Source organism: Onychomys torridus, chromosome 13 (assembly GCF_903995425.1).
Source record: "Onychomys torridus chromosome 13, mOncTor1.1, whole genome shotgun sequence".
Taxonomy (NCBI): domain Eukaryota; kingdom Metazoa; phylum Chordata; class Mammalia; order Rodentia; family Cricetidae; genus Onychomys; species Onychomys torridus.
This window is the reverse complement of record NC_050455.1, coordinates 76,878,621-76,892,620: the sequence shown is the minus strand read 5'-3', so window position 1 is coordinate 76,892,620 and position 14,000 is coordinate 76,878,621. Positions and strand designations below refer to the sequence as shown.

Here is a 14,000-nt window from a genome sequence, read left to right as displayed (position 1 = left end):
GCTTGCTTAGTTTCCTTTCTATACACCCCAGGACCACCTATCCAAAGATGGCACGGTCCTCTTTGGACCAGGCCCTCCCACAAAAATCATCAATCAAGAAAATGCCCCTCAGACTTCCCACAGGCCAATCTGATGGAGGCAATTCTTCAACTAAGGCTCCATCTTCCCAGATGCGCCTGCACAATAAAGGACCTGGACAGCCAGGAAATATAGGTATCTGGGGTAAGGCAGTTACAGCAAAGGGAACAGTAAGTACACAAGTCACAAGTTGGCCATTAGAGATAGTGCTGAGGGGTGGAGATAGGGAAAGATGAGCCAGATCAGTTAAGGCTTTGATTTTCCTTAAGGACTTGCTCACAGATGGAAGCCGTTGCCAGGACACAAGCAAGTATTGAGACTAGTCTACAAAGAATATAGAGTAAAACACAAAGGTGAAAACAGAGAAACCAATGAAGAGTTTACTGCAGTAAGACAGCTCAAACAGGACACTGGGTTCAACTCGGGTACTTTCTACACTGGAGAAATGCTACTAACGGACTGGAACTTTTGCCTATGAAATTAACAAATGAAAAATGAAGATACTACTTACTGAAATAACAAAGTCCACAGGGAGAAAACACTTATGAAGTAAAGAATTAGGTCTGAGGTGAGGAGTTAGAGACACCACTATCCAAGTGAAGGTATTAAAGTGGAACACTAGAGATCTGTAAGATTTAGATGATATGAACCATATGATATGATGTGTGTATGTCTTGCCTGGAAATATAAACGAGCAAATCACATTTAAAGACCATATAAAGGAGGATATTTCATGAGGTTAGTCTTTTACATTTGAAAGAATGAGGAAAATAAAGAGGAATAAGTGAAGGACAATTGGTGACTTGGACACACTGTAGTGAAATAACATAACCTAGAGGGTCTAACTCCATAATAACTACATTTTAGTTTAAAAGAGTAATGCCCCATTCTAGTGAGAGAAATAATAGCTGGATATGAATTAAGCATTAAGCAAAGAGCACACTACATAGCTGTGGTGGTCTGAATGAAACTGGCTCCCATAGACTCAGAGGGAGCAGCATTATTAGGAGGTGTCGCCTTGTTATAGTACGTGTGGTCTTGTAGGAGGAAATGTGTCACTGGGGGCAGGCTTTGAGGTTTTAGATGCTCAAGTCAGGCCCAGTGTCATTCTCTCTTCCTGCTGCCTGCTGACCCAGCTCCTTCGCCAGCACTATGTCTGTCTGCATGCTGCCATGCTTCCTGCCATGATGACAATGGACTAACCTTCTGTATTGTAAGGCTACCCCAATTAAATGCTTTCCTTCATAAGAACTGCCATAGTCATAGTGTCTCTTCACAGCAACAGGTAGCCAAAGACAATAGTATTTGATAAATATTCATTTCCTTCCTTTCCCCTTTTCTCCTCAAGGAAGAATTCTGAACTTTTCACTCTGCATATTTATACCTGAAATTCTATTACACCAACAATTCAAAATACTGTGCTAAGATCCTAAATTTAATTCTTGCATGGTACAGCATTATCTTAGAGTTTGTAAGAAAAGGAGACCTCCAGGTTTAGGATTTATTTAGCTCAGTAGTAAAGTTCTTGCCTAGCAAGCACAAGGCCCTGTGTCCCCAGCAATAGTAGGTGGGGGGCTTGAAATGCAGCCACTCAGGCCCTACCCTGATGACTCAGAATATGGAAGATAGAAGTAACAAGATCTCAAGGAGATATGTTTGCACATTAAACTTCAAAGTGTACTGCTCTGAATCACTCAGTCAGCAGCATCAAACACAAGCCCTGACACACGTCACTAAACGGCCAGAGGACTTGGTGTATGAAGTCCTCTTTGCTTTTACTTCTGATTGCAAGCTGAGAGTAATACAAGTATATTCCTAGAATACACTTGCATTCTGCATTTTCTGGTTCAAGGCTAGTATTTCCAGCCCTCCCACCGCCCTGCCTCCCCCTCTTACACACACGTATTTACCCAAATGAAATAACCTTTATTTTATTTCCCAATTTAGTTCACACAAGATAACCAACATTTTAACCAAATATAAATACTCTTCAAAGTTATTTACAATCAAAGCATAGCAATTTCAAAGGAAAAACCTCTGTAAACATGACAAGTTTCAGGAATCAAATTCCCCTCCAGTTGTTGGTGGCTCCTCACAAGTAGAGGGCAGCAAAATTTAATGTTTATACACAATAGAGCTATGAGGAACAATGGAGAAGAGGATCTGTTTAGATGCCATTTTAAAGTACTTAGTTAATTAAAGAAAATATAACCAAGTACCCTCTAAATACATTAATTACAATTTCTTGCAGTGTCTGAAATGGATCTAGTAAAGTTTTAAGCTAAAAACACAAACACGCTTAGTTAGAGTAACCCCAAGGTATTTTATATCATTTGTGGCTATTGTAAAGGGTGATGTATCTCTGATTTCCTTCTCAGCCTGTTTGTCTACTGTATATAGAAGGGCTACTGAATTTTGAGTTGATCTTGTATCCTGCAATGTTGCTGAAGGTTTTTATTAGCTGTATCAGTTCCTTGGTTGAATTTTTGGGGTCACTCATGTATACTAACATGTCATCTGCAAATAGGGAGAGCCTGACTTCTCCCTTTCCAATTTGTATCCCCTTAATCTCTTTATATTGTCTTATAGCTCTGGCTAGAACTTCAACTACTATATTGAATAAGTAGGGGGAGAGGGGACAGCCTTGCCTTGTTCCTGATTTTAGTGGTATTGCTTTGAGTTTCTCTCCATTTAATTTGACGTTGGCTGTTGGCTTGCTGTAGAATGCCTTTATTATGTTTAGGTATCTAACTAAGCATGTGAAGGACCTATATGACAAGAACTTTAAGTCCCTGAAAAAAGAAATTGAAGAAGATGTCAGAAAATGGAAAGATCTCCCATGCTCGTGGATAGGCAGGATTAACATAGTAAAAATGGCTATCTTACCAAAAGCAATCTACAGATTCAACACAATTCCCATCAAATTACCAACACAATTCTTCACAGATCTGGAAAGAATGATACTCAACTTCATATGGAAAAACAAAATAACTCAGGATAACCAAAAGAATCCTGTACAATAAAACAACCTCTGGAGGCATCACACTCCCCGACCTCAAGCTCTACTATAGAGCTACCATAATAAAAACAGCTTGGAACTGGCATTAAAACCAACAAGAGGACCAATGGAATCTAATTGAAGACCCTGACATTAACCTGCACACCTATGAACATATAATTTTTGACAAAGAAGCCAAAAATGTACAATGGAAAAAAGAAAGCATCTTCAACAAATGGTGCTGGCATAACTGGATGTCAATGTGTAGAAGGCTGCAAATAGATCCATATCTGTCACCGTGCACAAAATTTAAATCCAAGTGGATCAAAGACCTCAACATAAGTCCAGCTACTCTGAACCTGACAGAAGAGAAAGTAGGAAGTACTCTTGAATGCATTGGCACCAGAGATCACTTTTTAAATATAACACCAGTAGCACAGACACTGAGAGAAACAATCAATCAATGGGACCTGCTGAAACTGAGAAGCTTTTGTAGAGCAAAGGACACGGTCAACAAGACAAAGCGACAGCCTACAGAATGGGAAAAGGGCTTCACCAACCCCACATCTGACAGAGGGCTGATATCCAGAATATATAAAGAACTCAAGAAATTAGACATCAAAATGCCCAACAGTCTAATTAAGAAATGGGCTATAGAACAAACAGAGAATTCTCCACAGAGGAAGTTCAAATGGCTGAAAGACATTTAAGGAATTGCTCAACATCCCTAATTATCTGGGAAATGCAAATCAAAATGACTCTGAGATACCACCTTACACCTGTCAGAATGGCTAAGATCAAAAACACAGAAGACAGCTTATGCTGGAGAGGATGTGGAGCAAGGGGAACTCTCCTCCACTGCTGGTGGGAATGCAAGCTTGTACAGCCACTTTGGAAATCAATATGGCACTTCCTTAGAAAATTGGGAATCCATCTCCCCCAAGACCCAGCTATAGCAGCACTCTTGGGCATATACCCAAGGAATGCTCAATCATACCACAAGGGCATTTGCTCAGCTGTGTTCGTATCAGCTTTGTTTGTAATAGCCAGAACCTGGAAACAACCTAGATGCCCTTCAACTGAAGAATGGATAAAGGAAATATGGTACATATACACAATGGAGTACTACTCAGCAGAGAAAAACAATGACATCATGAGTTTTACAGGCAAATGGCTGGATCTACAAAAAAAGCATCCTGAGTGAGGTAACCCAGACTCAGAAGGACAAACATGGTATGTACTCACTCATAGGAGGATACTAGATGTAAAACAAAGATGACTAGACTGCTACACAACTCCAGGGAGGCTACCTAGAAAACGGGACCCTAGGAAAGACCCAAGGATCACCCAATGACAGAGAAATGGATGAGATCTACATGAACAACCTGGATGACAGTGTGAGTAATGAAGGGTAAGATTTGAGGGAAAGAAAGCTTAGGGGAGCAGGAGATCCCAGCTGGATCAAGAACAGAAAGGGAGAACAAGGAATAACTGACCATGATAAATGAAGACCACATGAGAACAGGAATAGGCAAAGTGCTTGAGAGGTCCCCAGAAATCCACAATGATATATCCTCTGTAGTCTGCTGGCAATGGTCGAGAGAAAGCCTGATCTGACCTAGTCTGGTGATCAGATGGCCAAACACCCTAACAGTCGTCTTGGAACTCTCATCCAATAACTGATGGAAGTGGATGCAGAGATCCTCAGCCAGGCCCCAGGTGGAACTCCAGGTGTCCAACTGTCGAGAAAGAGGAGGGTCTGCAAGAGCGTGAATTGTTGAATCCAAGATTGCAAAAAGCACAGGGACAAATAGCCAAACGAATGGAAGCACATGAATTATGAACCAAAGGCTGTGGAGGCCCCAGCTGGATCAGGCCCTCTGGATAAGTGAGACAATTGAATAGCTTGATCTGCTTGGGAGGCACCCAGTCTGTGGGACCAGGATCTATCCTTAGTGCATGAGCTGGCTGTTTGAAACCTTAGGCTTACATAGGGACACTTTGCTCAGTCTGGAAGGAGGTGACAGGACCTGCCTGTACTGAATCCCCAGGGGTGCCTTGATCCTGGAGGACATGGGAATGGAGGGGAGGGTCTGGGGGAAAGGTGGGGATGGGAGCAGGAGGGGGGAGGACAGGGGAACCCATGGCTGATGTATAAAATTTAAAACAGATAATAATAAAGAAAAAAAAAAAAACACAAACACTACCAAAAATTACAGATACTGATTTATCTTCAGAAAAACAATGAAAAATATCTATGTTCAACAAAAGAAAAACAAAAGGACACTGGACATATTGTACACACACTATACATACACACACTATCTACACATACCACATGCACTAGTTTGCAGTTCAGGTAATTGATAGTCTTGTACAGAAACATTTATCTGAGGAGTGTAAACAAGTAGATGGCTTTAAGAATCACAAGTAGGGTAGTTCATGAGAACCAAGGTCAGTACTAGGGTTCCACATTTTAATTTTTCACAAAGCAAAAATGTATGTTTTAAATGTCAAATTTTGTTTTTTCCAAAACGACCTGGCAATATATTGTAAGTGTTACATATTACCAGAAAATAGAATTGAGACTATATTCTCCACAAAACTCTAGGTACAAAATTAAAAATTGTTGATAACTAAGGACAATGAAAAGGCACAGCAAGTAATTCTCTGGATGCCATGATTTCTCCTATGCATTCTTTGTTAATACAGCCATGTTAAGGACCTCAAGGTCTCAGACCCATAGGAATGGCAAAGCCTTCCTCTGGTCCAAGTGTGAGTATTTAGGAAAGACTGACCAGTGTGCAGAAAGTAGCAAGCACAGCTTCCTCTTGGATGACTATATAGCCTGAGACTGCTCCCTACAGAGAGATCTCCTACCCGGACTAGCTAGACCACCTTCCTTGTGCAACTACATATAATAAACCACCTCCTCACCTGAGTTTCAGGGTGGCTGTTGGTGTCAGTGTCTCTGTCACAGTGGACAGCCCACCCAATCCCAGTTTGTCTATCCATGTGTCTGTGTGTCTATCCTATCTTCATTCCTTTGTCACCCCAACCAGGTTTCCAGGACCAAGTTAGTTACGTAGGTCTGGGAGAAGTGTGGAGAGAGAAAGAGGGAGAGAGGGAGGAAGGAAGGGGGGGAGAGAGATAGTGAGCACATGGCTAAGTGCTAGGTGTAAAACATGGGACAGGCGGAACCCAGGAAGAGGCAATTACGCTCATATTTTGAAGTGATATTTTAGTTCTCTGACAGAGATTTTACTGGCAATATTTCCTTATGAATTGGCTGTTGAAATGGATTATACTCATCTCCCAAACTATCTGGATTCTTTAGGATTTTAGAGTTTCACAAGTTTGGGATTGGTGTAGCAAATCACTTTATAGTCACCTGTGGTGATATTTTATTTGTGCACCCCCATAAAGCTTATCTAGGGATCAGAGGAAAAAGCCAGCCACTATATTAAATATGAAGGTCAGGCAGTGGTAGCACATGCCTTTAATCCTAGCATTCAGGAGGCAGAAATTCATCCAGATATCTGTGAGTTCAAGGCCACACTAGGAACAAAGCCAAGCATAGAGGCACACGCCTTTAATCCCAGCAGTAATTAACCACAGAGGTCTGAAGGTCTGGACAGACAGGAAGTGATAGAACTGAGCAGAGAGAGGAAGTAAGATGGCAGGGCACAGAAGGTATATAGGCATGAGTATACAGGAAGTAGCTCTCTCTTCTGAGATTTCCTAGCAGTAAGAACATGGCTGGCTTCTTTCTGCTTCTCTGATCTTTCAGCTTTCGCTCCAATATCTGGCTCTGTGAGTTTTTTGTTTTTTGTTTTTATTAATGAGACCTTTTAAAATTCATGTTACAGTCACCATTGACCTGTCCACACTGAAACAGTTCCTGGACTTCCAGACAACCTGCCCAGATCTTTGTCTAGGCTTTTTTTCCTTCAGGTGTAGAAGTGGTCAGGGGCAGTGGACCCTTGTGTTTGAGCTTGATCTCTGGCAAAAGCAAGCTGCTCTTGCCCCTGAGCTAAAGCAGGACAACAGAACCAGCCTCCCTACCCTAGGCTACGAAGCCCTTATCTGTGAGGCCAGGGTCTGAGGTAGTATATGCCCTCTTAGATGGGAACTCCTTGATAGTAGGGCACTGGCCACTACAGGGCAGGCTGGGCACCACCTCAGGAAACAGGTCTGTCCCTTTCACTTGGTGGCCTAGGTAGCAGCACTCTTAAAAGCAGCCCTGAGAGAGGCCTGCTTCAAGGGAAAGAGCTTATTGATTTTCAAGCTTTCCTAGTTTTTGAGCAGAATAAACACAAATCACCCAGGCCAAAGGCCTCCACGTTTTCTCTCCTTAGCCAGGTTCCAGAGATCACAAAAACTGCCACTGAACCACAAGTCAAGCTGCAACAGTAGCATTTAAGAAATAAAAAAAAAAAAAAGAAGTCAGGTGGTGGTGGTGCACACCTTTAATCCCAGCACTTGGGAGGCAGAGCCAGGCAGATCTCATTGAATTTGAGGCCAGTGAGATCCAGGACAGGCACCAAAACTACACTGAAAAACCCTGACTCAAAAGAGAGAGAGAGAGAGAGAGAGAGGGGGAGAGAAGTAAAAAAGGTGGAGTTGTGAGAAGTAGAGGAAGTCTTGGATGGATGTGTGAGGGGCAGATGACTTTCTGGGTGAATATGTGAGGAGCAATGACTTCCTGAGTGAATGTGTATTACTCACATAGGCATAGCCCTGTCTAGGATCCCAATGCCTCAGCCACACTGGGTGTGGCAAAGCCTTCCACTGATCAGTGTGCACTATATGCAGAAATTACCAAGCACAGCTTCCTCCTCCATTATGACTGCAAGATGAGACTGCTCCCCTACAGAGACTGTGGTGGTCTGAATAGTCCCCATAGGCTCATATATGTTGTATGATATCTTAATATCATACAACACAAATATTTAATTGTTTGGCTTCCAGTTGATGGACTGTTTAGGAAGGATTAGAAGGTGTGGCTTTTTGGGAGGAATTATGTCAATGAGGGTAGGTAGGGTGTGAGGTGTCAAAATGCAATGCCATGCCCAGGTAAGTGTCTGTCTCTGTCTCTCTATCTCTGTGTCTCTGTCTCTTTCTCTCTCTTCCTCTCTCTGCCTGCTGCTGGTGGATCTCAGCTACAGCTCTACTGCCATTCCTACCTGCCTGCCTGCCTTGCTCCCTGATATAATGGTCATGGACTCACCCTCTGAAACTGTAAGCAAACCCCAAATTAAATGCTTTCTTGTATATGCTGCCTTAGTCATGATGTCTCTTCAAAACAATAGAATAGTAACTAAGACAGAGACCTCCTAGCAAGATTAGCTAAACTTACTTCCTTATTCAGCTGCATACAATAAACCCATCTCCTTGATTGAAATGTATAAAATAAATAGGCTTATTTTGGTCTGCAGGTGGTGATGTGTCTCCATCAGAGCACATGGCCCACTTGATCCTGGCTTTTCTGTACATGGGTCTGTGTGTTGGTCTTTTTTCATTTTCTTGTCACCCCAATTAGGTTCCCAGGGTCAAGCCATGCAAGATGTGGTGCTATACCACATATATTTTGAAAATATTCTAGAGCAGAACATCTTCACACCATTAGTCATTTATTTACAATGTTCAGTACAAGTATCCAGCCTTATCTCCCTTACCTTTTCAACGGGGAGAAGGATTTGCAACAGTCGAACTGTGAACAGTGCAATGCTGACAAAAGCCATCCTGTGGTGCACAAGCAGAGCCTCAGCTTGCTCCAAGTTAATGCTGGTTTTACGGTAACACATGGTTTCTCCAAGGGATCCCAATACCTGGAGCAGTTTCTCTTTCTGAAAACATTCAAACGAGACAAAACTAAACAAAACGATCAATTCTGCATGTAAATATACAAATATCATTGAGAACAAATAAAATATTATTGTTAAAATACTAGATCCTCTGCATACGGGCGCCAGTTGTATAGCTGGGTCTGTTTCATGGGCCCCTGGCAGTGTGATCAGGGTCTATCCCTGGTGCATGAGCTGGCTTTCTGGATCTTACTACCTATGGTTAGACACCTTGCTCCCCCTTGATGCAGGGAAGAGGGGCTTGGTCTTGCTTCAACTGAATGTCTCTGAATGGACAGGCTTTGCTGTCCCCCCATGGGGGGATTTACCCTTTTGGAGGAGGGGATAGAGGGGGGGTGGGTAGGAAGAAAGCAAAGGGTGAAGGAGCGGGAGGAGGGAGGAGAGGGGAATCTGTGGTTGGTATGTAAAATGGATAAATCCAACACACACAAAAAAAGTATGCCACTGAACCAAATAACCAGCATCTATGTGATAATAATAAAAACACAAAGGAATGACAAATGTACGGGCGCTGTAATGAAGAGCTACCAGTTCTTGAGTATTGAATGAAAAATCCTAACTAATGGTAACAAAAACACTAAAACACAAAAACTTAATGGACTATAAACTCCTCCCTGTTTCCACTGCCAAATGTTCCAAATTAGAGCACACATACATATGGACCTTGCTTCTAATGTGTGTCTGAATATGTGCTGAGTACAATGGCAAATATAATGGGGTAGAGGATGTAATTTAACAGCTGTATCCTCAAACTGATCCAAATGTTATTAAATAGTAAAACAGAAGCCAACAAACTAAAAAAGAGTTGTCAAATTATGTCAACTTTCTTCTCAAGTAGCAATGTTGTTTTAAGAGGAAAATATTTTATTATAAATTTCCATGAAACTTACCACTTAGCCAGGACAGTGGACCTTTCATATTGAAAGGTGTATATATAAAACATAGAGAAAATCATAAAGCATAAATAAACAGACTTGCCAAGCCATGACAATATAGACCAAAATACATTCAAGGTATTCTTGGCATGCTCTGTAAACTACCTAGGTGCATATCCGGACAGCTTCCATGAGACAGTACAGCAGTACAAGGACAGAACACACGGGGAGACTCACTCCAAGCACAGCGTACATAAAAACTGAGACAGAAAGCCACCTACAGACAGAAGCCACACTGCACACTCACTGCAGATCACTGGGAACTCAGAAGCACGGAGACACCAGTGAGCTGCAGGGAAGTGACCCAGGGACTGAAATGAAACAGAAACCAAGGACAACAGGAGAGGTGGACATGACCTGAGAGAAGGCACAGCCCCAGCTCCTCAACCCAACCGCCATGTGTGTAAGGAAAAGTGCAGACCTGATTTTTTATGCAAGGTAAAATGAGGTACTCTGGAAAAAATCTAATTTTGGCAAGTGCTTAGCAATAAATTTTCAGTTTTAACAAAAATAATTTTCTCTTATTTATTTCAAATGGATAAAGGTATTTAATTCTAGGGGAAGATTCATTATATTGTGCTTAACAAAACTGAATTACAGAATGTTAGACACAACTGAACTATTTAGAACTATCTTGAAATATGATTATATACCCTTAAGTATTTAATTTTTAAATTGATAACAATATATTGTGGTACTCCTTTAATGACTTAACAACAATATTATCTTTCACCTTAAATTTGGCCAAAGTAGGAACAAAAAGAAATTTCAGTTTCTTGCTTACTTTAATATAACACTGAAGAAAATAGCTTTTATCAAGGAGGTATTTATTCTTTTTGTTGTTTGTTTGTTTTGTTTTGTTTTTCAAGACAGGGTTTCTCTGTGTAGTTTTGCGCCTTTTCTGGAACTCACTTTGTAGATCAGGCTGGCCTCGAATTCACAGAGATCCGCCCGCCTCTGCTTCCCGAGTGCTGAGATTAAAGGCGTACGCCACCACCGCCCAGCGAGGTATTTATTCTTAAATTAATAATGTACTATTTCAAGTACTGATATTTGACCTAGCATTTCTTACATACCAACTGGTACTTATATAACAGATTTAACCTTTACAGTAAAAAAAAAAAAAAAAAAAAATCATTGAGTCACCAAAGATCAGCAACCAAAAGTAAAAAGTGAATGACTAACTTTCACAGATAAATGTTCTGGCCAAGCATCTTCAAGTTAATTTAAGAAAAAACTGATAATCCATTCCTCACATTTCTAAGAATAAAATCACTTGCTGGAATCCTTCAGTATGGGAAAAAAAAAAAATCTCCTTTTTATAAAAAACTACCATGAAGGAGAATAACTTTAAAGAAAAACGAAGGTGAAGAATTATTTTATCAGGACTAAAGATGTAGTTCAGTTGGTTTATGATTGTTCAGGATGCAGGAAGCTCTAAATTACTGCCTTGGGAAGGTATCTCATGCTTGTAATCCAAGCATTGGGAAATGGAGACAAGAGGATCAGAAGTTCAGGATCATCTTTTGCTACACAGCGAGTAGGGAGACTAGCCTAGGACGCATGAAACTCTGTCTCAAAACAAAAACTATTAACCAAGTGAAAGGCTTGAAAACATATTATACCTATATGTCATTTATTTATCCTTTCAAGGCACATGTATCATTAAAATAAATAAAACCATAGATATTTGTATACATGGTGCTGTTATAGTTAGAAGTTTAAACAGCTCCCAGGTCTAAGTGTTAAAGGCTTGGTCTCCAGGGTGAAGCTATCAGGAGGGAGAGCCCAGTGGATTATCCTTAGTCCCCGAGGCTTTCATTTGAAGAGGACCAAAGGAGCCTTAGCCTCTTCCCCTTTCTTTCTGCTTTCTGGCCATGAGGTATGCAAATTAACATCATACAAAGACCACCACTGCTATCACACACACACACACACACACACACACACACACACACACACACACACACACCTGAACCCAAAGCAACTGGTTCCACTCATTCTTAAACTGTAAGCTCCAAAACTGTAAGTCTAAACAACCTTTTCCCTTGACAAGTTAATTCAAGTATTCATTATAACATGAGAAAGATAATTAATATACAAATATTTATTTGTTATGTAAATATCTGTATTATATATATTTTACTTGTGTTCTGACTTCTATTCTGAAGGATTACTAACAGTCCATTTTCTAACAGCCCAAACAGACCTTAATTAAATATAGATAGTCATAATCACAATAACAAAGAAAATCACATATGGGCTGGGGATACAGCTAGGTGGGAAGAATATGCCCAGCACATGCAAGGCCCTGGGTTTGATCCCCAACATTTACAAAACACTAAACAATTTATCTTAAAAGCAATATATATTTTCTAGGAATAATGAATTATTATAATATTTCTCTAACAGGATAAACAAAAAGAAAGGAAGGAAAATTAAGAGAACAGACATTACTAATTGACATTAACAAAAGAGACAATATCATTCTTTCAAGAAAAATGTTTGTCAGATAATTGTAAAATAAGAGATATAAATGACAAAGGAATTATGGTACACTGAAATGTCAAAAAAGGTATAGTTTCTAATTACTGAGCATACATTAAGGGCTGAAGATGTGTTTCAGTGGCAAAATTCTTGTGCAACAGGTCCTGGATTCAAACGCTAGCACTAAAAACAACCCAACTTTGGTAGTTTACAGATCTCCTGAATGTTATGCTATAATACTGCATTCCTGGAGCTACTGTGGATTTCTGAGCTTATCCACCAAATGAAATACAGAGAGTAGAAAACAAACATTTGTCCTAGCTTGTTTCCTAAATCACTGACCAAACCAACTTGGGGGAAGAAGGAGTTTATTATTTGGTTTACACTTCCATATCACAGTCCATCACTGTGGGAAGTCAACCAGAAACTCAGGCAGGAACCCAGAGACAGGAACTCAAGTACAGACCACAGAAGAACTCTGCCTACTGGCTTGCTTCCTCTATCTTGTTTGGCTACTTTTCTGATATAACCCAGGCCCACCTGATGGCACTGCCCCCAGTGTGCTAAGCTCTCCTAAGTTAATTAGCAATTAAGAAAATTCACATAGATATAACCACAGGCCAATATAATGGCAGCAATTCTTCAACTAAGATCCCCTCTTCTCAGGTGACTCTAGTTTGTGTCAAGTTGACAAAAAGTAACCAGCATAACATTTGTCCATACATAATGACTCAGAGAGATGTAGACTCTATACTGTAGAATAACTGGACAATTAAAACTCTGGTAACTTCCATAATTTAAAGCCTCTGCTTTGGGTCATAAAATAGCAATAAGAACTAGTCGTTTCTTCCTAAGAAACAACTAAAAAGCTGCACAAAATAAGGAAAAAGTTAGTAGACACTGAAGAGTTAGCAGTATAAAACTGTCATGTCAGAGTAAAGAAAAAGAAGAGAAGGCCCTACAGTGTCTGCAAGTATGATTCCACAGAATGAAAATCCTAAAGAAATTACCAAGATCAAAACAATGAGAGAGAAAACATAGACAAAGAGGCCCATGGAGTGTGATAGCCACAATGGTTTCAGAAGATGGAGATGATGTGGAAACTGAGACGGTAATACATTACAGGTAAAAGGAGTACACATGAGAGCAATGCACAGAAAGGGGTCTGGAAGCCAACACAGTTCCACTGGTCCATGCTGAGATGGTGATTTTAGTTACAGATATAAACTGCATAAATGTGGGCCAAATCGAACCACTGAGATTTAACATGAACAAATCGGTTCAGTTGTGGTGGCGCTCACCAGTTGGATTTACTGAAGAAGGCAGAGGCAGGAGGATCCTGTGTTTGAGGCCGGCCTAGAAAGCTTGCTATGGAGAAACTACGGCCGGCCGAGGACTAGCTACAAATGGTGGCAGGTCCCATGTGACTGCTGCTCCAAGTTGCTGGCTGCTTCTCATCATGTTGGTGACTGCGGTGATGCTGCTACCTGGGAAAAAGGGTTTACTGCTACTTGTTCAGAAGACAATTGCCGGACCATCATGTTACAAGAAAGCATCGACAAAGGTCAGTTTGGAAAAGTTTGGCAAGACAAATGGTGGGGAGAAATTGTTGTGAAGATTTTCTCTTCTAGAGAA

At 40.8% G+C, this 14,000-nt stretch overlaps 1 protein-coding gene across 1 annotated transcript in view; it reads right to left on the bottom strand.

Annotated features, from left to right (window-relative positions):
• The window catches only part of Rttn (rotatin), a 172,979-nt gene that overhangs the window by 139,399 nt on the left and 19,580 nt on the right, over positions 1–14,000 (bottom strand). The window contains exon 11 of the mRNA XM_036205187.1: positions 8,755–8,925. Coding sequence (XP_036061080.1) covers positions 8,755–8,925 — 171 coding nt within the window. The remainder of the gene's footprint in view (positions 1–8,754; positions 8,926–14,000) is intronic.